Here is a 22,967-nt window from a genome sequence, read left to right on the forward strand (position 1 = left end):
TCAACACAAATACTTACTGTATACTTACTGTTTTGATATACTTCAATTGTTACTTATTATATTACATATTAGAAAAAATGATATGATTTATGTGATCATTTTTGTCTAATGCTAAGTTCGAATACCCAGTATGTTTTCGTGTTTGAATTACTCTGTTACTCTGATTTGATGTCTTGACAGATGTTATCTTGTCAGATTGCCCACAATTTTGTTTATGATCGTTTTGTGTAATTGCTAATTTCCCGAGCATCTGTTCCTATAACGAGCAATTAAATCAAACACAAATAGTTTTAGGCTTTTTGGAGTTATGTGCTTATCGACGGACATATTTTTTAATAACATAGAGACGATATTATTATAAAAAATTTGAATTCTATCGAAAAACCAATGATGTTACGATGATTACGCTTACCTATCTATACGAAATCTAAATATTCTTTATTCATATTCCACACTATTCAGAAGTAATATTTAAGATACTCTCGAAGTGGTGCAAAAATTTAACACATTTATTTTATTACAAAATGTTATTTAGAAGATATCTTCCTGAATAATTCAAATGACATTTGCCATGAACCTAATACTTAACAATGAAGATCCGTAAAGACGACCTCAATAAAACCCATATTGCCAAACATCTCGGAACTCACTTGAATGAGTTAACCAGGGGTAGATCAATGACAAGACACAGACGTCACGCCTGGTACCAATGCAACCTGAACGAGAACGATTCACGATTGCTCCGTACCGGCATCGTGTCGTTTAGTGGACAATTCGACGATCTGTGGTAGAAGGCTGGGTGAGTTGTCTTACAAATCGGCGCCCGTGCATCTTTAGACTAGTCGAAGTATAAAGCGAGGCGGTGGTAGAAGTGGAAGCCATTCGAACTCAAACAGTGCGCCAGTGAAGTGGTGAATACTTGACGTCAAATAAGTGACATAAGGAGTGCAAAATAATGTAAGTTTTAAAAAGTGTGTCTCGATATCGGCGTATTTACAATTAAAAAAAAACAACGTCCGGTTATAGTACAATATAAAATGACAAATGCAAGATGTCGAACATTTTAAAATTAAATTAATAATTTGTTTTTTATGTCTTAAAAAATATTTTAAATAAAAATATGATGAAAACCAACCGACGAAACCAAACGCATAATTTTCACAAAGAAGTCGCAAGATCCTCAGAACGATACGCGCTTTCACTTTCCGTTAAACTTAAACGTTTTCTAAAGCTCAAGTAACACTTAGCCTTAATCTGAATGAAGAAAATTATCGTGTTTATCCCTAAGAATTAAATACGTATAAATACGTAAAATTATTTTCTCTTCACAGTTTTTCTTTATTTCAAAATTGATTATTAATACAAAGAAAACAATAACAACTAAATAAAACATAGAAAACGACCTTAGCGTTTATTAGAAAAATACTTTCATTGAGATCAACATTTTTAAAAAGACAAAAGGAGAAATTTTCATGTCCAAAGAACGCGTTGTAACCGCGGGTCATGCCGTAACACGTTGCATAAAACGGACAAACCGCTTAAAGCGTTGCGCAATTGTATTACTAACGTTACAGAATTATGACGCATGATTCGAAACGCAGGACGACTGCTAAACCAACCCATGTACCGAATTCGAACCGAACCACGACAATGACACCAATTTCATACTTTCTTCCAAAACAAAAACATTGCTTGACCTCGTAAATAACAAACTTAAACGAATGATTTGCTAGCACGGAAACAACCACCAATTAACTATTTTGTTTATTATTTTGCATATTTGAGCAATTAATATTTAAAATGAACATGTATTAAGTTTTATTAATACCATTTCTGTCACCTACGATGCGACTACTGCCAAAGAGCACTGACTTTATACAGATTATGTAACTACAGATTGTGCGCGAAAGTAAAAGTGATACGCCGGGGCTATTACAAAACGAATGCTTCCTTCTCGCGAGATTTAGTCGTAATATAATATATTATCCACATTGTAATTTGTTATATTTCTTATTCATTTTTTTTAGAGATCATGCGGTGGACGAATTTCACATTCATACTACTATCATTATTGATAGGGGGCTCATTAGCGGAATGGTCTTGGGGTGGTGATAAAAAAGACTCAACAGCAGATGTGGCAGATGCAAAAACAGAATTATTAGAAGGTGAAATTGTCTCCGAAGCGCAAGAAAAGAGTTTGGAGTCGAATGCAACTGTACTCGATGATATTGTCGATGAATTAGTTAGCCGCAAACAGGGTAGAAGTTTGGGTGGTTTCGACAACTTCGACGATGTATACGGCGATCCCACGATCAAGGAAGCCTTGGACGCAGGTGATGACGCTGAAGCTAGAAATCTCATCAAAGGGCGCCTTTGTAGTTTGGGACTTGTACAAGTAAGTATTTCATTAGGATATATTACAGATTTTATATAAAGATAAATCGCCATACATTACTTTCTTTTTTAGCAAACGATTTTAATCTAATTTCATTCATTGTTTTAAACCATAATCGATCGCCGTAGAATAAGGCAAGATTCTTATAGCGGCAAAGATGCCTATTATCAGCTATTATGTCATAGAAATTATAATAATTTAAATTAAATCTTATTACTTACAGTGTGACGATGAAGAAACTCAAGAAAAACGTACATACGTTTCACCCGATGAACTGATTTACGCGCAACCGGTTGATATCAAGCCAATCGGAAAGCCAGTTGCTTCAATTCCGATTCGAGGGCCCCCTAGGGCATACGGTCCACCTAAGCCTATGTTGTATCCTCCTAGGCCTCAAAAAACTCCACCAAAAAGGATCGGATATGGGGGCAACGTAAGACCGGGTTTTTCTGAAAAATATGGAGTCTCAAACAGCAACTTCCAATTCTCGCAGAGCGGATCTTACGGCGGAAGTGATGTAAACTACGTAACTAGACCTCCGAGTTATGCAAATGAAGCACCTTATGTGTTCGAAAACAAACCTGGATATAGTAAGAATCCTTCATCATTGCACTCGAGTACGAAAACAGAATCAGTTGTTCAACAGCACGTACACCACCACTATGTACACAGTGACGCTGAAAAGGACCCTAAAGTTATAATTAAGCCTGTCGCCATCCCTGTAGGGTCGGTAGGTCACTTAGCTTCCCAAAGTCAACTTAACCAGCACTCAGAAATCATAACTGCCGCGGGAGGAGATTTTAGCTCATCGGGTGGTTTTAAACCTATGTCTGGTGGTTTCATCGATAGCAAACCAATTTACGAAACGGACACAATCTACGGCGGGCAATATGGGTATAACAATGTCAACAAAGGCAGTTCAAATATTGTGACACAGGGTTTACCGAATCAGTACCCAAATCAAGCTTTTGAAGATCAAAAGTATGGTAATTCATTAGGAAATTATGCCTCACACAGTTCCGACTTTTATAAAAAAGAGTTACATGTAGGATCTGGTAACAACATATACAGTCAAGGTCCAGCAACTTTTGGACAAAGTAACGCATTTCAAGAAAATTACCATGAAGCCAAAGCACAGGGATTTGAATGTGTATGTGTTAACTACGACCAATGCCCGAGCCAAGAAATAATTGGACGCCGGGATGATTTATATCTACCAATTGATCCTCGAAATAAAGGCAGCGAAATTGTAGCTCTCACCGAAGAACAGCTTGATAACATAACTAATATCGAAATAACTCAGATGACAAACACTGAAAACTCTACAAATGATGACGTGAAGAAAATAAGTAAAAGAGATGTCAAAGAAGATAAGCCTCAGGAACAAGCTAAAGAAATTGAACCGGTACGTAAATTTTAATTCTTATCAAATCACTCATCTACATTTAACACGCTGATCTCCTTATCCATTCATTCAACTCATACAAAAATATTAAATTAAACTGGGGTAACGCTGTTACATTCGGACTTAACTCCTTTCTGGTAAACCTGACTGTAACAGATAACAAAAGAAAAACTAAACAAAGGGCACTGACATTTAAAAAATAACTAGTAATTTACAATCATCAACTTAATCATAAAAATAAATATCACTTCAGCGCCTATTTGGATCAGCCGGCTTCGGTGATAACGGCGTCAATACCAACAAAAAAGTGCAGCCCACGTTTGGTGTATCTTTTGGGTTGCCCCAGCCTTCCCATGGTTATCCTATAAATCCTTACGGTCACAGTCCTATACACAACCCTTACGGACCTGCAATCAATAGCGGCGGCATAAACTTAGGTTTGCTTTCCGTAAACCCATTGTTAGCCATTGAGGTAACTAAAAATGATTACGGTGAAAAAATAGTTAAGCCTCTAGTAAACTTGCACATAACACCTAACGAACATGTGGTCAATAGGATTGGAGACCTCTTCCATGAAAAGAAACACTACCTTTTGAATAAACATGAACATTACCACCACCACCAACCATACCATAATTCGTATGGTTACTACCACCATTCTCATCCTCCACTTGTACCGACAAATCATGGTCCTCCTATTTATTCACCGCATTATACACACTATCAAAACAAATATCCTGGGTATTTTAAATCACGTCCACAATTATATGAATCCACCGCTTCAAACGAAGATGATGACTATTATAACGACGATACAGATGAACATTATAATAACGAATATGATATACACAATCCTGTCCATAATAACTACGGTTTTGAAAGATCATTAAATGTTAGCATGAACGATAATGGTCAAAAATATGCAAATCGTTACGCTTATTCCCGTTCCCTCACTGTTCCACAAAAACCTAATGGGGCCAACCCGACAGGCCAAACCTTTAGATTTCCTGAAAACAGAAAGAAGCGAGAAATCAATCAATCAGAAAATTTTGATCAATCTAGTCAAAGCATACAAGAGGTAAACCTAGTTTGTGACTGGTGTGTAGAATCTCCAACGCAAAAGTGGTCTCAACGATTTCTTCTTCTACTTTCAGCGTCAAGGATATGCAAACCGTCCATTAGTGCAACAATGCCGACCAAATCAGGTGTGCTGCCGTCGACCATTAAGACCTCAAGCAAATAACCGTGGCCAGTGTGGAGTTAGACATTCACAGGGCATAAACGGAAGAATCAAAACACCTGCCTACGTTGATGGAGAAAGTGAATTTGGCGAATACCCCTGGCAAGCAGCTATTCTAAAGAAAGACCCCAAAGAGTCAGTTTACGCCTGTGGTGGAACGCTCATTGATGGCCTCCACATTATGACTGCTGCCCATTGTATTAAATCGTAAGTACATCTGATGATCTTGCACAATACCGAAGTAAATACGTGTAACATTTGGCTGTTTCAATTTATCTCTAAATATTTTTTCAGATATAAGAGTTTCGAGCTGCGTGTGCGATTAGGTGAATGGGATGTCAATCGCGATGTGGAATTCTACCCCTATATTGAAAGAGATGTATTATCAGTTCATATCCACCCATTATATTATGCTGGTACTCTTGATAACGACCTGGCAATCCTGAAACTGGATCATCCAGTTGAATGGACCAATTATCCTCACATTAGCCCAGCTTGTCTTCCCGATAAATACACTGATTACTCGGGACAGCGATGCTGGACTACCGGATGGGGAAAAGATGCTTTCGGCTCAAACGGAAAATACCAGAATACATTGAAAGAAGTCGATGTACCTATACTGTCACATGGTCAATGCCAGCAGCAGTTAAGACAAACAAGATTGGGCTACAATTACGAATTGGGACAAGGATTTATTTGCGCTGGAGGCGAAGAAGGAAAAGACGCCTGTAAGGGTGACGGTGGTGGTCCTCTGGTCTGCGAACGCGGAGGAACATGGCAACTTGTGGGTGTGGTGTCATGGGGAATCGGCTGCGGACAAGTTGGTGTGCCTGGTGTCTACGTGAAAGTATCTCATTACTTAGACTGGATATCCCAGATAACGGGAAAATTTTCTAATTATTAGTTTGATCTTAATTTTGTTATAATTACGATACACTCTTGACTGAAAGTCGCTTATTTATTAGATAAGTTATAAGACTTCATATTTAATAACGTAAATTATTTAGTACTAAACTTTGGATGGTAATATTCAGAGTATCAGAGTAAATGCATTATGCAATTTTATTTTAATAAACATATTACATATTTAATACTGGATTTATTATTTGCCCCCTCGGCAGAATGGAAGGAAATCAGATTGACCATCTATTTCAAAATCTTTATAGTTAAACGGTTATGATTTACGGTATTTTGTATCGCTAGGGAAAAAACTGGAGATAGGATTAATTCAAAAGAGATGTCTCTGCTTAATATAGTTTGAGAATCCATGATTTAAGCTATGCGGTTTAGACAACTTCCTGACAGGAAAAAAATCCAATACCCGAGAGGCAATACAAAATTGTTTTGAAGAGCTTTTGGGCTCCCGTATAAAAATTACCACCACGCTGGCAAAAATGCATCGATGCCTTAGGTGCATATTTTTATTGATAGAAATAAATACGATTTATAACAAAATGACCTTAGCTTTTGTATACTAAACTGCACCTTCATAGATAAAGACCTGATATAAATAAATTATATTTGTATGCAAACTTTTTCTTCATATATTCTATAGTATTGATAGACTCGTTTCAATTTGCGTGCGTCAAAACAAAACATTTGTTACCTATTAAATGTACTATCCTATGTTTATTACAATCGGATGCTTAAGTAACATAACTTCACAATCCAAATATTTTTCAATCCAATGGCTGCAAAAAATACTGATCGGAAAGGGAAAAACAAAGATCAAAAGTCTACAACATATGAAATGGTAGATGCTTTGGCGACTTTTAAATTGCCTGATAGTTTACCGTGCTCCGAAATCGATTTTCCAGTTTTCATCAAGAAAAAAAAGAAAGCAAAATGGTCAGAGATTGTAGAAGAAAGTAACGAGAGAATGCAGAAAATACTAAAATACGTCGAAAGCAAGAATGAGGACATGCCAAAGTCACCTTTTCTCAGTAGGTTTGTTTTTTAAGCGTGACGAACCACGGCCCACCTACAGCTTAAAATTGCACCGTTCAGTCTGAAACATGACTCCGAAGTCTCATTTGTATTAAAATAAGGATTTTATATAACCCTTTAAACATAAATTCGTCATTACTTCGAGCGGAAAAATAAGCAAACCTTACCTAGAATAGATATAATTATATCGTCATATAAAGTTTATCCCACAACTACCAAATCCCCAGAACATAATCAATCCACAGTCCCATTTCACTAATATCGAACGTCTACACCCAACCAATATTTTAGAATTTTTTTTTTTTTTTTTTTTTTTTTTATTGCTTAGATGGGTGGACGAGCTCACAGCCCACCTGATGTTAAGTGGTTACTGGAGCCCATAGACATCCACAACGTAAATGCGCCACCCACCTTGAGATACAAGTTCTAAGGTCTCAAGTATAGTAACGACGGCTGCCCCACCCTTCAAACCGAAACGCATTACTGCTTCACGGCAGAAATAGGCAGGGTGGTGGTACCCACCCGCGCGGACTCACAAGAGGTCCTACCACCAGTAATTACGTAATAATTAAGTAATAATTGATAAATGCATGATCTTTTGAAGTTTGTAATAACACGGGCGGAAATACTAAATTTTAACCATAAAAACAGTTGGTTAATAAAATTAACTATTCTGAGACCTTATAACTCATATCTCATGGTAGTTGGCGGCATTTAAATTGTAGATTTCTGTGGGCTCCAGTAACCACTTAACACCAGGTGGGTTGTGAGCTCGTCCATCCATCTAAGCAATAAAAAAATACAAATAAAATTTGCCTAAATAAATTAGGTTTCCAAGGGCATGCAAAGTATAAACAGACAAAGTGTTTATTTGCAACTCATTTTACAATACCTAACTTTCCATAATTGCAACCACTACGATAACATTTAGAAACCGAATGCGAGTACATTAACTCGGAAGTATTTATAATCCTACTACCCGCACTTGAAGAAACTTTAAGAAAAGCAAAAATTTGGGAGGCACTCGTCAGACAGAAGTGTTTTTTCAACGGGATAGATCATATTGCACAAGTAGGTAAATTTTCTTATATTAAAGGAACTTATAATTTATATATAGACGTCGATGTGTTTCCTATTGAATCCGAAACGGTTGTACAGGTGTTGATGAAAGTTTCGAGAAATATTTAAGTTGGATGATCTTGTAGTTTGGTAGCAATCTGGTAAAAGTCAAATCGTAGATCGGCCTGGAAGTGGACCGGTTTTCTCTAGTAGAAACATAAAATGTAATGGAAAAAAGGTATGTTTTTTTTTTTATAACTTAGATGGATGGACGGTCTCACAGCCCACCTGGTGTTAAGTGGTTACTGGAGCCCATAGACATCTACAACGTAAATGCGCCACCCACCTTGATATAAGTTCTAAGGTCTCAGTATAGTTACAACGGCTGCTTCACCCTTCAAACCGAAACGCATTACTGCTTCACGGCAGAAATAGGCAGGGCGGTGGTATCTACCTGTGCGGACTCACAAGACGTCCTACCACCAGTAAACGTCCTACCACCAGTAAATTCAATGATAACAAAATTAATTCGAATATTTATTCATTCTATCACGTAAATGAAAATTTTTCTAACGTGCATTAACAAAATCCATACTTAGACGATTCCTGGAATCGTTGCTAAAGGCGGTTTTTATTTAATTGTACTCGTTTGTTGAAAAGATTTACAACTAGGTACATCTTTAAACGCAGGTGTTGTGGAACAATAATCCACGTTATCCAGGGCGCAAATTCCAAAGTCCGCATATATTTAATATGCCTTGGGCACGAGAACACCTTAAGAACAAGTATGTATATTTTGTCAATTTCAGAAATATTTATTTACCTACCTACTCAAAAAGAGTGAACGCACAAGCACCAACATAAAATATTCAGCTACAGCATCAGTCTTTTTTCTTCCATCCTTCAGAAATTATAAGTATATTACAATCTAAATATGGCCGTATATATAAAATGATAGAGAACAGACGTGTTGGTGCTGGTCATCATGATCAAATTTCGACCACTGGAATTACAAAATTAATATTAAATGGTAACTGTGTGCTTAGTAAGGGTTTTTTAACTTCTCGATCGCGTAAAAGCTTCCCTTCGTTTGCCGCTAGGGGCGCTATTCCAACTCCATTATCCATACAAATTTGAGTTAACTTTTACGCGATCGAGACGTTAAAAAACTCGCACTTAATAAACCGGATATAGTATTACAATATGGCTAGGAAGATAAGTGTTAAGCATGAGGAGGCATGTCTTAAGATGGTTGCCGGTATTGAACCTATTGACAGTTAACCAAGTGATATCGCAATCGTCTAATCCCAATTTGAAACGAGAAAGTTGTATTTCATATGTTGGATCTATTGCGCCTGGGAGGCTATTATCGAAATCTACAAATGAACTAAAATTTACGCTATATTCAATCAATGAACACACTGGTACCTATTCTTTTCGTTGGTCATGAAAGTTGTATGCCGAATCTGATTTAAATTAAATAAACATTAATTTTTCTTTTCTTATATTTATCTAAATGTATTAATCTAAATCTGTGTGAAAGGCAATAAATGATTTTATTATTAATATTATTGTAGTACCTAGCAGCGCCATCTATCGCACGCGCGCAAAATTAAAACAAATTTATATTTTTATGTTTTTGACAAGAATATTATGGAATGAATTTACAGTCCTCGTCCTTACTACCCTAAATCGTGGTTATGGCCCGAAGAATACGCTGCAACCCTAATCCAGAAGACAGTACGCCAGTACTTTGTACAGCGACAGGATGACGTACAAGAAATGCGTGATTTTTGGAGGGTATATTTTATTTTCAAACTAGCTGACCCGACAGACTTCGTAGTGCCTCAATCGATAAATAAAAGACCTAAACTTTTGTATAAAATAAACTTAAAACAAACAAAATGAATCCGTGCGACCGGAGACACATCAAAGGAAAACTAAATTGTTATTTTTAGTTGATTCTGAGCATTTTCATATTTATCTACCTTTTAAACCTTCTCTGGACTTCCACAAATAATTCAAGACCGAAATTAGTCAAATCGGTCCAGCCGTTCTCGAGTTTTAGCGAGACTAACGAACTTATTTTCTTGACGATAACTCATGTTTGGGCTTCCAAAACAAAACTTCACGAGAATTTCGCGAGAACTGCGTATATTTAACGAGAAGCGTGACAACGTTCCAGAGAGGTCCGTACTGTGCTACGGCTCGGACACGAATGACCAAGCGTTTTTTTTTTTTCCCCTACTTATGCTGGTACCCTTGAGAGGCTATTTCAGCGTAACCTTAACTAGTAGGTGAGCTCACGGGGCTCAAACCTGACGACGTTGCTAACACGAACCCTAGCAAGAGCCGTGCTTCGCAGAATCTACCACCGGATCGGAAACACGACCCACTGAGAAGATCCGGCGAGAAACTCAGTGGGCTGTGTCTGAGGGTTAATTTACTCGTCGAGGCCTTCGTCGCAAGCGACGGGTTCGACAAGAACGGTGACCGGTGCTTGAAGTACCTAAAAGCACCGTTAGTGGATCGGGAGGGACCAAGCGCTAGATAGTACGGCCGTATTTATAGGGCTTGGTACATGTCGGCGTGTTTACAAGTTTTTAAAGTATTAAAATTACAATAAAAGGGACTGTTTAACATCAAAATCTCGTCTTAACAAACACAGAGTAATTAGTTGACGACCAGATGATCCGATTATCACATTGAATCCTTATTATTTTTATAATAGGTAGGTAAATAGTCATATTTGCGCCGACATATATATTTTCATATTTCATATTTTAATACTTTACTGAAGACATATATTCTATTACTTGTTCAGTGCACCACCAACCTATAGAATATAATATAATTTTACCATCCATCATTTTGAAGCATCCAGGTCTTACTTCTATGAGTAAGACGAATAACATCGTGATCGAAATATTTGTTCCAGTTTTCACTATAGGAATAACACTATTCAATAGAATTTATGTCTCAAAGTGGAAGGCAGTATTTACGTTAGATGTCTATAGGCCTCAGCTAACACTTTTAATATGAACTAGTTCCATGCACCTACACCATAAAACATAATTAAATAAAAAAAGTTTTCAAGCCCTTTGATTTTTATCAAACTATATTTACCACTACAAATCTTGATTATTATCATACTTGCCACGCAAGCTTTGAAACATACTGCCGAACAAGTCTTCTTATCCTATGGCATCAGACACAAAAAAAAAGCTAAACAAAAATCTTATATTATTACACACTTAATCATGCAACATGACAAAATGCATTTTGCATTTAGCGTGACATGAAATACGTTTGCTTATAGTTTTGAGCTCTTCACAAGCACGATGATTTGTACTTTTTTCTTTCAGAAACTTAAATTAGAACAAAGTATTCCAGAATTGGATACAAATCCATTTTTATCCAGGAGGTTTGCATCTACTTCGAATTTCCAGAAGAACTAGGTGATTATTTTGAGTCTTTAAATTAGTAAATCATGATTTAATCTCTAACAGTGTTTTATTTCTATCTGAATAATAATAATTAAACAACATTAGTTAATTTGTTATTCTAGAGGGATACCATCATACAGGGAGGGACTGACTGGTTTTCCTAATCCCATAGTAAACTTTATTGTGGGTTGTTCATTGGCTTTTGCTATCTTGTTTGTTCTATTTGGACTTTGATTATAACTGAGGGGCATCATGAAGTCTTTGGAGGTCTGAAAATAGAAAAAATATGTTATATATAATTTCTTAAACATGTGATTGAGCTCATGTGGTCAAAAGGTGGGCACTGGAATCCATGGGCATATTAATGTCGGAACCAACCTTGAATCTCAATTTTGCAAAGTATAAGGGTTGTCCTCATCGTTCAAACTAAAGCAGATCATTACATTACGGCAGAAATAGGCCTATAAGCCTTTTCACTAGTAATTTATGATTGGCAATCACAGTATGCTCACATAGGACTGAAATTTCTAGAAAGTCTATTAACCGTGTTTTACTACATCCGACCTAGGTATTTCAAAATGTCATATTTTTTAGTTATGAACCAAGTGTCAATGGAGTAATAAAATCAGATCGAAGTCTTTCCAGTAGTTTTGTGTGGCCAATGGATGAGAACAGTGGTGTTATTCTAGGCCACCACTGTCATGTTTCAATCATGCATGATATGTTTTACAGGTTTCTATTCCTTATAACCCACAATACTGGCAAATTAGTGTGGGACATTTCCACGAGTGTTCCACACAATAATTTTCTCAAGTTCAATTTCAGAATATTAAACTTAATAGATAACTACTTCATTTAACTAATGGGGCTTTTTAGATAGAGTCAAACCTGACTAAGTAAGAAATGAGCCAGCAAGAAATCTCTAAGTGAGAGTAATTGCCTGGTCCCATCTTTCTAACCTCTAAAACTCTCTCTTTACGCAAGAGAAATAGATGCCTCTATAAGAAAGTAATGGTTTCTTATATATTTGTACCTAGGCCTCTATAACTGAGACTGTTGCTTATCTAAAGTTCTATAAACACAACAGTCAAGCATGTAAGCATACATGCAGTTCCTATTTATTTATTTTTTTAACATATTTGCTTAATTTCTCTAAATTTCATAATAGTCATACTTAAATAGTAGTTAAACAATATAACGGCGAGACATGCAGATCGCTAATTATTAATTTTTAAATTGCATTTGAACTCCTACTTACTTCTAGTCCTTTCTTTTCATGATCTTTAATGATAAACAGTTTCATCAATGGTGGCATTTCAATAGAATTCGGTAATATGACATCTGCCTTATTTCCAATGGTGTTTATAGACTCTAACAACCTACTTTCTTCTCTTTTAGGGATAAGCTGATAATCAGTTTTGTATGATGTGCGATATATTTCTGTAAGATTGGGCAGTTTTTGTCCTCTGAATGTTTTCTCAACCCAAACACGTACTCTTCTCCTTTCCTGTAATATATGTAAGTTTACACATATCTTAATGTTCCAATACAATGATGCAGTTCGGCACACAACAATATTGCCAATTTTGTATGAACTCTTTATGTCATAATTCTTTTTTATTGCCCTAATAGGCAGATGAGCATCCAGCCCACTTGATGCTGAGTGGTTACCGTCACTCATGGATTTCTTCAATGTCAGGGGCAGAGCCAAGCTGCTGCCTCTCGGACTCTTTTCTAAACTACTGTTAAGTTACTGGCAAAACAACATATTAAGCACATGATAATGACATCTTAACAATATTTAATATAACTCAGTTACATTACCTCGTCAGGGCAAGTTTGCACTTTCACGATTTTCATAAAACTAGGTTCTGGGTAACGCAAGAAAACAGATCTGACAATAATCCTGCCTACACCAAAATTCTTTAGGCTACCAACGATTTCCCAAAGTGATTTTCCTTTAAAGTCAGTCGTTCTTCCAACATATTTTATTACAGTACCGGTAGCCATTTCTTTCTTTTAGTGGAATTAAGTGTATAAGTAATTTAAGGTGGATTTAATATTTCATAAAGTTGAATTTTATTTATTTTATTCTTATTTAAAATCTTTGAGTAGTAGTAGTTTTATTTATCCAAATGGAAAGGCAAAGGTGTCGTACCATACAGCCTAATCTTTTATACATTTTTTTTTTTTTATGAAATATGATACTATGAAATGAAATGAAGTTGATTAATAATATGAAACATGACATGACATGAATGGGGTTGGCAACTGTCAAAGTGGCGCTGGTGTGCATTGTTCCCATAACATTCAATATTTGTATTGGAATTTTTGATTAAAAATTATTTTAAGCACAATGACGCGTTGTTTTGTACCAATATGCTCAGAAATTGGAGTACATCAATTCCCGAAGGACAAGAAAATTAGAAGACTGTGGTTAAAGGCCATTTGACGCGAAAAAAGTACTCCCACAAAAAGTTCGAGGTTATGTCGTAAACACTTTGTGGAATCTGACTATGAAAACATTAGTAAATACACAGGTATGCTTCTTTCTGTCAAATATTTATAATGCATGACTAGGTGTAGCACACATCTTTGTTCTCTTATTAAAAAAATCCAATAATAATTAGTTAGGCATACTATTAGTTGCTAACAAATTTTGCAAGTAGATTTATGCTGTAAGGAACCTTTTAACAAACACAAAATCAGACTGGAGGAAACACATTCCTCATGAGCTGTTGTTCATTATCAGCTGTTACTATTGAAAGTTCTATCTAAATCGCTGCATCCATTGCAATAACAAATATTTTGAAACTATGGTCAGGTTTCCTTGTGATAGTATATTTAAATGTTATTCTTTGTGTTGTAGGTGTCAAACATTAACATAAATATCTGAAGAAAGGTGCTGTACCATCTATATTTTCATGGAATATGAAACCAGTTTCTGAAGAAACAAAAAGTAGAGAAGTTACTTATGTAATATTAGAGAAGGAATTGTCAATAAAAATAATTAAAAATATTCCTGATTTTTTATTTCGACAAGTGTGTATAGACAGTTATAATACAGATGTTTTTCATACAATGCTTCTTTGAAAATATTTTCATAAAAGATATCTAATTTATTTAACGTATTATTTATAAAATTATTGTCTTTTTCAACATAAATCACTTTGATGTCCTTGTAGGTGTAAATGACCAAGTTGCAGTATGTTTTGCCTGAGCAGTATAACTGTCCTTGGATTTGATAATAATATGGGCAGGTTTTTTTTTGAGACAATATCCCCTTACATTTTTCTAAGTAAGGCACCGTTGTTATATTTATTTCATGTTTTCTGCTAGCGTATGGACATTTCACTTCAATTATAGCTTCTTCGCCCAACATACCATCAGGAGATGCAGCAAAATATGGGCGCTCTTGGCTATTGAAAATGCCACATGGTTCCACTAGCAAATCATATATATGAGTCGTCTATTATCAAAGGCGGCAATCTGTACATTTGGACAAAAATTTTTTATTGATATGTCAATACAGATTTATTTGAATATAATCGTCTCCTTCAAAGAATACGGTTCAAAACCTGCATTAAATAAAGGTTAATAGTTAACCTGTTATTTATCTAAGATGTCGTTCCGAAGAGTTTTGTGACTGCCAATGGAATACAAAGTCAATAATTCGTTTTTCTGATTTACCAATCATTGTCCAAAAGTCAGATTGCCGCCTTTGATAATAGACGACTCATATTAGCATATTTTGCTAGAGCATTTTTTTCATTTTGTTTCAAAATTAAAATTTTGGTCATGTAGCTCAAATCTGAAAAAAGCAAAATAATACATTAGTTGGTAGGTAATGTGTGTAATATGAGCAATTCTTTTTGCACATGCTACAAGGAATAAAGTTCCTAAGGTACACAATTTAATATTATTATTATAATAGCTACCGGAAACAGTTTGAGAGAAGTTTTCTAAGTTAAAATAAAACATCAACATTGTACCTTTCGACAAAATCCACTTTTTTTCTTCGTAAAGATGCAACACGTTTTCTCAACTCCTCCTTTAATTCTTTAACTATCCAGTTGGAATACATGTTGTAAAACTGTTTAGCACTACTTAGAAAGTAATAAGAACCGTATCAAAGTCACAAAATGCCGAAATATCACGAACGCAAAACACACAAAATGGCGGCTCTCTGTGACAAGGGAACAAGCTACGCTGGCGACATCTGAGAAAAGCTTTAACCGGCCAACCCCATTGAAAAGAGATGAAATGATATAATATTTTGAAAGTGGCAAATAAAACTTGGTGTTGGGTCCAAAAAGAAAAAAAAAACCAAAAAAAAAATGATATAATATGGGATACTTTTATGCAAAATGATAATATGAAGTGAAATGAAATGAAGATGATTAATTTGAGACATCAATCAACTGGGATGAAATTAAATGAAATGAATTGAGATGATATGGGATGAAATATAATCTCAGTAAAATGGTGGTCATTTACTGAGATTTTTTCAGTGGACTTTTTGGAGGATCCCGAAAAGTTACGTCCAGCGGCTTTGTTTCATTTTCCCACATTTGTGCACTGTCACAGATATTAAACAGTTAATAAACCACCGTTATTACACATTTAATCCTGAAGAAACACTAAATAGACAAAATAAAACAAATCACACAACTTCACTCCTCGCGTTCCCGCCAAAAAGTCTCCTTAGAATCTTTGATAGCAGTGGTAGTTTTATTTTTCCAATTGGAAAGGCAAAGGTATCATACCGTACAGCCTAATTTATAAATATTATATATTTTTTATATGAAAAATGATATTATGAAATGAAATGAAATCATATGAAATGAGATGAGATGATATGGGATGAAATATAATCTCAGTAAAATGGTGGTCTTTTACTGAGACTTTTTCAGTGGACTTTTTGGAGGATCCCGAGAAGTTGCGTCCAGCGGCTTTGTTTCATTTTCCCACATTTGTGCACTTTCACAGATATTAAACAGTTAATAAGCCACCGTTATTACACATTTAAACCTGAAGAAACACTAAATAGACAAAATAAAACAAATCACACAACTTCACTCCTCGCCTTCCCGCCAAAAAGTCTGATTATAGATAATACACTTAATAAGTCTTTGACCATGAAACCGCAAAGTGAAAAAATCGATTTTAATAATTGGTTCCCTAAATATTAAAAAACGATTTTTGATAAAACGATGTTATTACTTACTCTCTTTTTTTACTAATTTTTAATAGGTTTTTTTATTGTTTAAACTTAAAAAGTTTCTTTTTGTATTTTATTATTGAAATGAAAAAGGTTACAAAATCAGATACATTTATACAATAAGTGGCATTATCGCTAAAAGCGAAGACAACTGTTTAATTTACGGAAATTAAGGAAAATGTAAAAATATAACACATACCTGCTGCCACTGCCAGCCACACTGTCACGCTGCCTGCAGTGTACTATCTATATATATAAAAATGAAACCCGTTTTCCGTTGTCACGACATAACATGAAAACGGCTTGACCGATTTGGCTAATTTTGGTCTTGAATTATTTGTGGAAGTCCAGAGAAGGTTTAAAAGGTATATAAATATGAAAATTCTCGGAATTAAATAAAAATAACCAATTTTGTTTTCCCTTTGACGTGTCCCCCGTCGGACGGATTCCTTTTGTTTGTTTTAAGTTTATTCTATATAAAAGTTTAGGTCTTTTATTTATCGATTGAGGCACTACGAAGTCTGCCGGGTCAGCTAGTTGACAATAATTAATAAAGAAAATATATACATACAATAAATAGATATATACCGTTTACATATAATATGAAATAACTATTTGATTTATATACTAATACACATACTTGTTTACATACTAATATACTTACATACACTTAATAAATCAACAGTATGGAAATGATAAATGATGATTATACAACAAACAACACTAAGCAGAAACGTAATGTTCCTTCACAATTCTTTTAGAGCAGTTTAAAGTTGGAACACTTCTCACTGCATCTGGCAGAGCATTCCACAATCGAACCGCCTGGATGGTTACTGAATTAACAAAGAATGATGATTAATGAGTCGGCATTTTCAGTCTCAGGCTATCCGATGATCTCAGGGAAAAATTATGCGTATCATCTAGGAATTCGAAACGTTCTTTGAGATATGTGAGCGTATGGTGGTAAAAGAGAATACAATACCGTAAGGAAAGAACATGAGCATTACGGCGAAGGTGAATTAGCAACTATTTGAGTGTAGCGCGAAATTCAGATACATGATCATATTTCCGTAACCCAAATTGAATCTTATACAGAAATTTTGTAATCGCTCAAGTTTATCAAATTGTGTTTCTGTTAGATCAGGATAGCTGAAATCGGCACAGACAAATTGGAAGAAGTATAAAGTTGTGAGACAATACTCTATTCCAATTACCAAGTCCCTTTTGACACTTCTTAGAACGTAACTCTTCACGTTTCGCATAATTTGAAATTAAAAAAAAAATTTAAAAATACATAATCAATCTAAATCATTATACAATTAATTCACACACACAATAACATAATAATAACATCTGTCTCATGTGACTTCGTAATTGGAATAGAGTATAATAGGTAGTCATTTCATTCTTTTGTATTAATCATTTGATTTTAAATACATTACAATAAAATGTTAAATTGTACTAAAAATTTGTAGTCATAATTTTATTCAGTTTTTTTATTATTCAATCATTGTTTTAAAAAAAAACCTGGGTTTGTTTTAAAACCAACAGATTGTGGATTTGGTAAAATATTATGTACAAAAAATGCAACTTTTGGAATATGTAGTTTAAAATAGAGAAATCGATTATTTAGGAATCGATTTTTCCCCTTCAAGTCCCACCCCTACTAAAGGGATTCTTTTTTTATTGTGGCTCGCCAGGTATGACCAATAATGACCATTAGCCACTGTCAAGTAATAAGATTTTTTCGTCGTTTTAATTATTTAGAGTTTATGAATAATAAGAAACGAAGGAAACTGTCCATGTTGGCCATTATTAATATCAGTGTAAGTATGAATTAAATTAGCAGCGTGGAACGGTATAGATAAATTAGGTTGAGAAAGTAATTTGATTAATGTAGTAATTAACTCTGCAAATGATAATATGAAGTTAAATGCAATGAAGTTGATTAATATTATGAAACATGGCATGAAATGAAATGAAATGATATGGGATGAAATATAATCTCAGTAAAATGGTGGTTATTTACTGAGACTTTCTCACTTTTTGGAGGATCCCGAGAAGTTACGTCCAGCGGCTTTGTTTCATTTTCCCACTTTTGTGCACTTTCAGAGATACTAAACAGTTAATAAACATTTAAACCTGAAGAAACACTAAATAGACAAAATTAAACAAATCACACAACTTTACTCTTCGCGTTCCCGCCAAAAAGCCAAAGGGTTTGATAATAGCACTCAGTTTATTTTTTCCTACCTAAGTCTTGAAAGACCATATCATCGTCACCGAGCAGTAGGTGAGCTCACGAGGCTCAAAACTGGGGTTGTTGCGAACACGAACCCTAGCAAGAGTCGTGCTTCGCAAAATATATTACCATTGGATCGAAAACGCAACCCACTGAGAAGATCCGGCGAGAAACTCAGTGAGCTGTGTGGGTTAATTTACTCGCCGAGCCTTTCATCACAAGCGACGGGTTCGACGAGAATGATTGGGACACTCAGCATAAGCTCAGTTTCATAGAACTGTGATTTACTCTTTGGAAGTGAATTATTTTTTCCGAATATTTTATGATTTGATTACGAAGCCCTTAAGCCACGAAGTACGATTGTAGTTGTTAGAATAATGGACAACAGTAGATAGATATATTAAACAAAATTACAGAAAAGTGGCCTATTCCTTCTCCCCGAAAATTTTAAGACCAAAATTTCAAATAAAAAGGACACGTAACTAATATATTAATCTATGGGGCTGTTCCAGCTACGCTCGGGCGGGTGGTACGGTAGTAGTGTTACATACTCTTTGGTTGAGCTCACGGACTCAACCTCAAAGTTTGCTAACACTTACCCTAGCAATAGCAGTGCTTCGCTGAATCTACCACCGGATCAAATCGTGACTCACTGAAAAGATCCAGTAAGATGGGACTCAGTGGGTTGTGTTTATAGGCTAAGCTGCACTCTGGTAGAACTCTTCGTCGTATTCGATGAGCTCGACGAAAACGATGTCCGGCGCTTGGAAAGCTTAGAAGCACCGAGAATGGTTGCGGAGAATCCGACAACTCATGTTTTGAGTGACAGGGACTTCGCGTTATCCCGTCGCCATAAGGCGGTATAAACCGGTCACTCACATTCGCACGAATACGCAAACCCGCAAGTGTAGGACGACATTTGCAAATGATTATGCAAAGTTTTCGCTGCATTCGTGGTTTTCTAAGCTGTGTCGGTTTTTTAATAAACATTAAAGCGCGCGAACCGCGATCCTTCGCGTAGTCTCCCACACATTCGTGTGACCAGTTGCGCCCAGGATTGCGAAGGGTCACTCACATGCGCGCAAATATTCGCACATTGTACGAATGTTTGCGCGCATGTGAAGGGCCGTCATACATTCATTCGCAAACTTAGCGGCTGTGCAAATGGGTTCGGTACACAATTTGCGAACCCGTTTGCGCTTCCTCCCACAGTTGTTTACGAATGTCTCACGAATTTATCTTCTTTTTTAATTCACCAATAGAACATTGAAGAGAAAGGGAGTTTTTAATTCTTTCCCAGGCGTCCCTTGGCCATTAGCCATTTTTTTGTTATGGGATTTCTTTTGAGAGTCCCATATGGTCGATTCATTTTGCAGGAGTTCAATGAACTCCATCACCTTAGTGTTGTTCCAATCCATGATTAAGGTACGCTACACAGTAGACTTCTCGAATTATGAAAATGGCGAAACGTCCGTTACCTTCGCAATCGTAGGCGCAACTGGTCACACGAATGTGTGGGAGGGAGACTACACGAATAAACGCGGTTCACGTGCTTTGATGTCCGTTGAAAAACCGACACAGCTTGGAAAACTACGAATGCAGCGAAAACTTTGCATAATCATTTGCAAATGTCGTCCTTACACTTGCGGGTTTGCGTATTCGTGCAAATGTGAGTGACCGGTATAAGAACTGAGTCGTAAATTATTAAATGAAATACGAATACATAGTTCAGGAAAGTATGCGTAACCGCTATAAAATGAGTGAGCAAAATGGGTGCAAGCTATAAAAAATAAAGAGAATGTGAATAAGGAAAAGGGAATTTCTCGGACAACACCAATAATACAAGCGGAAACGTCATTATTTTTACTTGACTGCTAATGTCGAAGTAGGTACCTAAATCATGTGCTGGATTATCTACTTCTTCTTGGCCTGATCCCACATTATTTAGGCCGCAGCATGTACCATGCTGCATCCCTATTCAGAATCCCCAATCCTTGGGAGTCCCTATTCGGCATAAGTTTTACGACCGTCCGCTTACCGGACGTAGGTATACACTCCTGAGGTTATATCTCCAGTAGTTTATCAATTGCAAAATGCTTTAATTTTTCTTCTTTTTGTGTTTTACTTTATCCGTTTTTTGGTGTATGATTTGCGTTTATAATTATAAATAATACATTTTTTCTCTGTATTTCGTAATAATTTCCACATGTACATAAACTTACTGGATTGCATTGCAATAAAAAACATGTTTCACTTTTATTCACTTTATTTTAAAAACAGGTTTACGTTATTGAAAGAAATAATAATAAACAATTAAAAATCAACTTCAATTTATTTTCAATTTCTTATTTTGTTACTTGATGTAGGTAGTTTATGTGATACAAATTTTGTAAATATAATTATAGTAGTTAACAGTATTAAATTTTAAATGCAGTTTGTAATTGCTTGATAACAATGTCATGGAAAATCCAAAGTAAATGGTATCGGGTGAATTGTGTTATAATACATTGGCCATATTAATGAATTATCATAAATAAATATCTTATTAAAGAACCCACTAAATTGATCTATTACCTAAAATTTGCTAAATGAAATGAGGACTTCCTATTAGACTATGGATTTAATCCCGAATTTACAATAAGCCCTAATTTAAATATAACAGGCAAGTTTTAGGCATTTGAATAATAAACTAATTAAATTTAAACCTCTACTCTTGTTCACGAAACTAAATCGGTATTATCAGATAAACACATGACATTGAACAGTCTAAGATTGTTTACATGAAAATTCAGTCTGCAAAGGATCACTACCAATGAAATTTAATAAAACCATCAACTCAAGTCCAAATATACCACACAAACTAGCAATTAATTTATAATTGTCACCTTTGGTGGAATTCCGTATACCTTTACTATTTAGAATTACCTATAGTGCAAATATTTATGCACGAAGCTGCAAACTCTCGACAATGTTTAATTGGAGAGTACTTTCATGCAGTACATTAATTGTAAGTATATTAACACTTCTCCGGACCATTCTCTTTTCGACAGCTTATCCACGGCGCAATCACTAGGTATAGGTCAAATTAAACTGCATAGTAACTTACTAAAATTCATATTCCATTCAATATGACCTATGTTGTTATGTCGTCTAGGCCCTCATTTAATGATACAATTTTCCTACAGTTATCTCTGTACAGCAATCCAAATCCCGTTGGCAAAAAAATTAGTATAAATAAATAATATTTCGCTATAAATTGCCTAGTTACCAACAGGAATGAGCTTTGTGAACACGCAGGTGGTGATTACAAGTCTGTATATGAGACCCGAATGTAACTTACATCCGGCCGCAATGTAGCATGCAATGCCACAGTGACCGTTGCATTATAACTAAGCAATCGCAACAAGACAAATATTTACACATCACCATTGATAATCACGATAAATAAGGAACTTATATAATTAGAATAATTTAAAATAGTTGGGATATCATTACTAAACGTTAATAGGAATCAGTCAATCAATATCCACAGTGATTCATCATTAGAACACGTCGTCGCCTCATTAAATAGGATCCGGTGTACGAAACGTGCGGCGCGGGCGTCTCATCTTGCGCTCTGGAACAAATGTGGCGCCGCCCGCGGCTCACGACGCGCCGTGCAACGGATGCTGCGGTCAGGAGGTCGTACTGACCGAACATATTATTATCGGATGTTGGCCATGCTCGAAGCCAAGGCTACAATTTCCTATATGTGCACACTCAACGAGTGGGGTGCTGTGATAAAACGCGGGGCCCGAGGGCCGCGGCAGCGTCGCAGGCTCTGCTCGGGTCTGCGGCAGCGCCGGCATTTAAGTCGTGTCGCGCCCATATGTTTCAATACGCACTTCGTCGATGACACGTTCCCATTCCAGTGCGTAAGAATCTGGATCTTCTAGGTAATATGTACGATTCGGCTGCAAAAATATTAAAACCAATTCAATATAACATGACCAGAAGATCATCAATTATATTT

General features: G+C 35.8%; 4 protein-coding genes and 1 long non-coding RNA gene across 7 annotated transcripts in view; 3 read left to right on the plus strand and 2 right to left on the minus strand.

Annotated features, from left to right (window-relative positions):
• The first annotated feature begins 615 nt into the window (after positions 1-615).
• LOC114249582 (uncharacterized) lies at positions 616-6,131 on the plus strand. 2 transcript variants are annotated; one of them, XM_089730983.1, is made up of 6 exons: positions 616-957; positions 2,028-2,395; positions 2,619-3,800; positions 4,054-4,878; positions 4,955-5,247; positions 5,335-6,131. In XM_089730983.1, the coding sequence occupies exons 2-6, from the start codon at positions 2,033-2,035 to the stop codon at positions 5,942-5,944; spliced, it is 3,273 nt and encodes a 1,090-aa protein (XP_089587109.1). In that variant the 5' UTR covers positions 616-957; positions 2,028-2,032; the 3' UTR covers positions 5,945-6,131. The 2 variants fall into 2 exon arrangements, with proteins under 2 accessions (XP_089587109.1, XP_089587108.1); XM_089730982.1 differs by lacking the exon at positions 4,054-4,878 and having other exon boundaries at positions 623-957.
• A 178-nt stretch (positions 6,132-6,309) lies between these two features.
• LOC114249584 (IQ domain-containing protein K-like) lies at positions 6,310-11,534 on the plus strand. Its single transcript, XM_028183213.2, has 5 exons — positions 6,310-6,983; positions 7,919-8,058; positions 8,737-8,831; positions 9,717-9,846; positions 11,412-11,534. The coding sequence occupies exons 1-5, from the start codon at positions 6,728-6,730 to the stop codon at positions 11,502-11,504; spliced, it is 714 nt and encodes a 237-aa protein (XP_028039014.2). The 5' UTR covers positions 6,310-6,727; the 3' UTR covers positions 11,505-11,534.
• Positions 11,535-11,540: 6 nt separating this feature from the next.
• mRpS34 (mitochondrial ribosomal protein S34) lies at positions 11,541-13,632 on the minus strand. The gene is made up of 3 exons (XM_028183214.2): positions 13,317-13,632; positions 12,751-12,999; positions 11,541-11,761 (listed from the first exon to the last, which is right to left on the minus strand). The coding sequence occupies exons 1-3, from the start codon at positions 13,500-13,502 to the stop codon at positions 11,606-11,608; spliced, it is 591 nt and encodes a 196-aa protein (XP_028039015.2). The 5' UTR covers positions 13,503-13,632; the 3' UTR covers positions 11,541-11,605.
• Positions 13,633-13,710: 78 nt separating this feature from the next.
• Positions 13,711-14,511, plus strand: LOC149502044 (uncharacterized). Its single transcript, XR_016323784.1, has 2 exons — positions 13,711-14,032; positions 14,362-14,511. It is a non-coding gene; the product is annotated as an uncharacterized LOC149502044 (long non-coding RNA).
• Positions 14,512-21,268: 6,757 nt separating this feature from the next.
• The window catches only part of Pdk1 (Phosphoinositide-dependent kinase 1), an 86,145-nt gene continuing 84,446 nt past the window's right edge, over positions 21,269-22,967 (minus strand). For both annotated transcript variants that reach the window (XM_089730985.1, XM_028183175.2), the window contains one exon: positions 21,269-22,908. In XM_089730985.1, coding sequence (XP_089587111.1) covers positions 22,804-22,908 — 105 coding nt within the window. In that variant the 3' untranslated portion in view covers positions 21,269-22,803. The remainder of the gene's footprint in view (positions 22,909-22,967) is intronic.

This window comes from Bombyx mandarina, chromosome 11 (genome assembly GCF_030267445.1).
Source record: "Bombyx mandarina strain Sakado chromosome 11, ASM3026744v2".
NCBI lineage: Eukaryota > Metazoa > Arthropoda > Insecta > Lepidoptera > Bombycidae > Bombyx > Bombyx mandarina.

Excerpts from the sequence above, each read along its gene's own strand:
- LOC114249582 (XM_089730983.1), top strand. The coding sequence starts at position 2,033 with ATGCGGTGGACGAATTTCACATTCATACTACTATCATTATTGATAGGG. Across the intron at positions 2,396-2,618 it reads GTAGTTTGGGACTTGTACAA|TGTGACGATGAAGAAACTCA; the intron begins GTAAGTATTTCA and ends TATTACTTACAG. Across the intron at positions 4,879-4,954 it reads CTAGTCAAAGCATACAAGAG|CGTCAAGGATATGCAAACCG; the intron begins GTAAACCTAGTT and ends TTCTACTTTCAG.
- mRpS34 (XM_028183214.2), bottom strand. The coding sequence starts at position 13,502 with ATGGCTACCGGTACTGTAATAAAATATGTTGGAAGAACGACTGACTTT. Across the intron at positions 13,000-13,316 it reads TGCAAACTTGCCCTGACGAG|GAAAGGAGAAGAGTACGTGT; the intron begins GTAATGTAACTG and ends CATATATTACAG. Across the intron at positions 11,762-12,750 it reads ATGAAAAGAAAGGACTAGAA|ACCTCCAAAGACTTCATGAT; the intron begins GTAAGTAGGAGT and ends TTCTATTTTCAG.
- LOC114249584 (XM_028183213.2), top strand. The coding sequence starts at position 6,728 with ATGGCTGCAAAAAATACTGATCGGAAAGGGAAAAACAAAGATCAAAAG. Across the intron at positions 8,832-9,716 it reads CGAGAACACCTTAAGAACAA|TCCTCGTCCTTACTACCCTA; the intron begins GTATGTATATTT and ends ATGAATTTACAG. Across the intron at positions 9,847-11,411 it reads AAATGCGTGATTTTTGGAGG|AAACTTAAATTAGAACAAAG; the intron begins GTATATTTTATT and ends TTTTTCTTTCAG.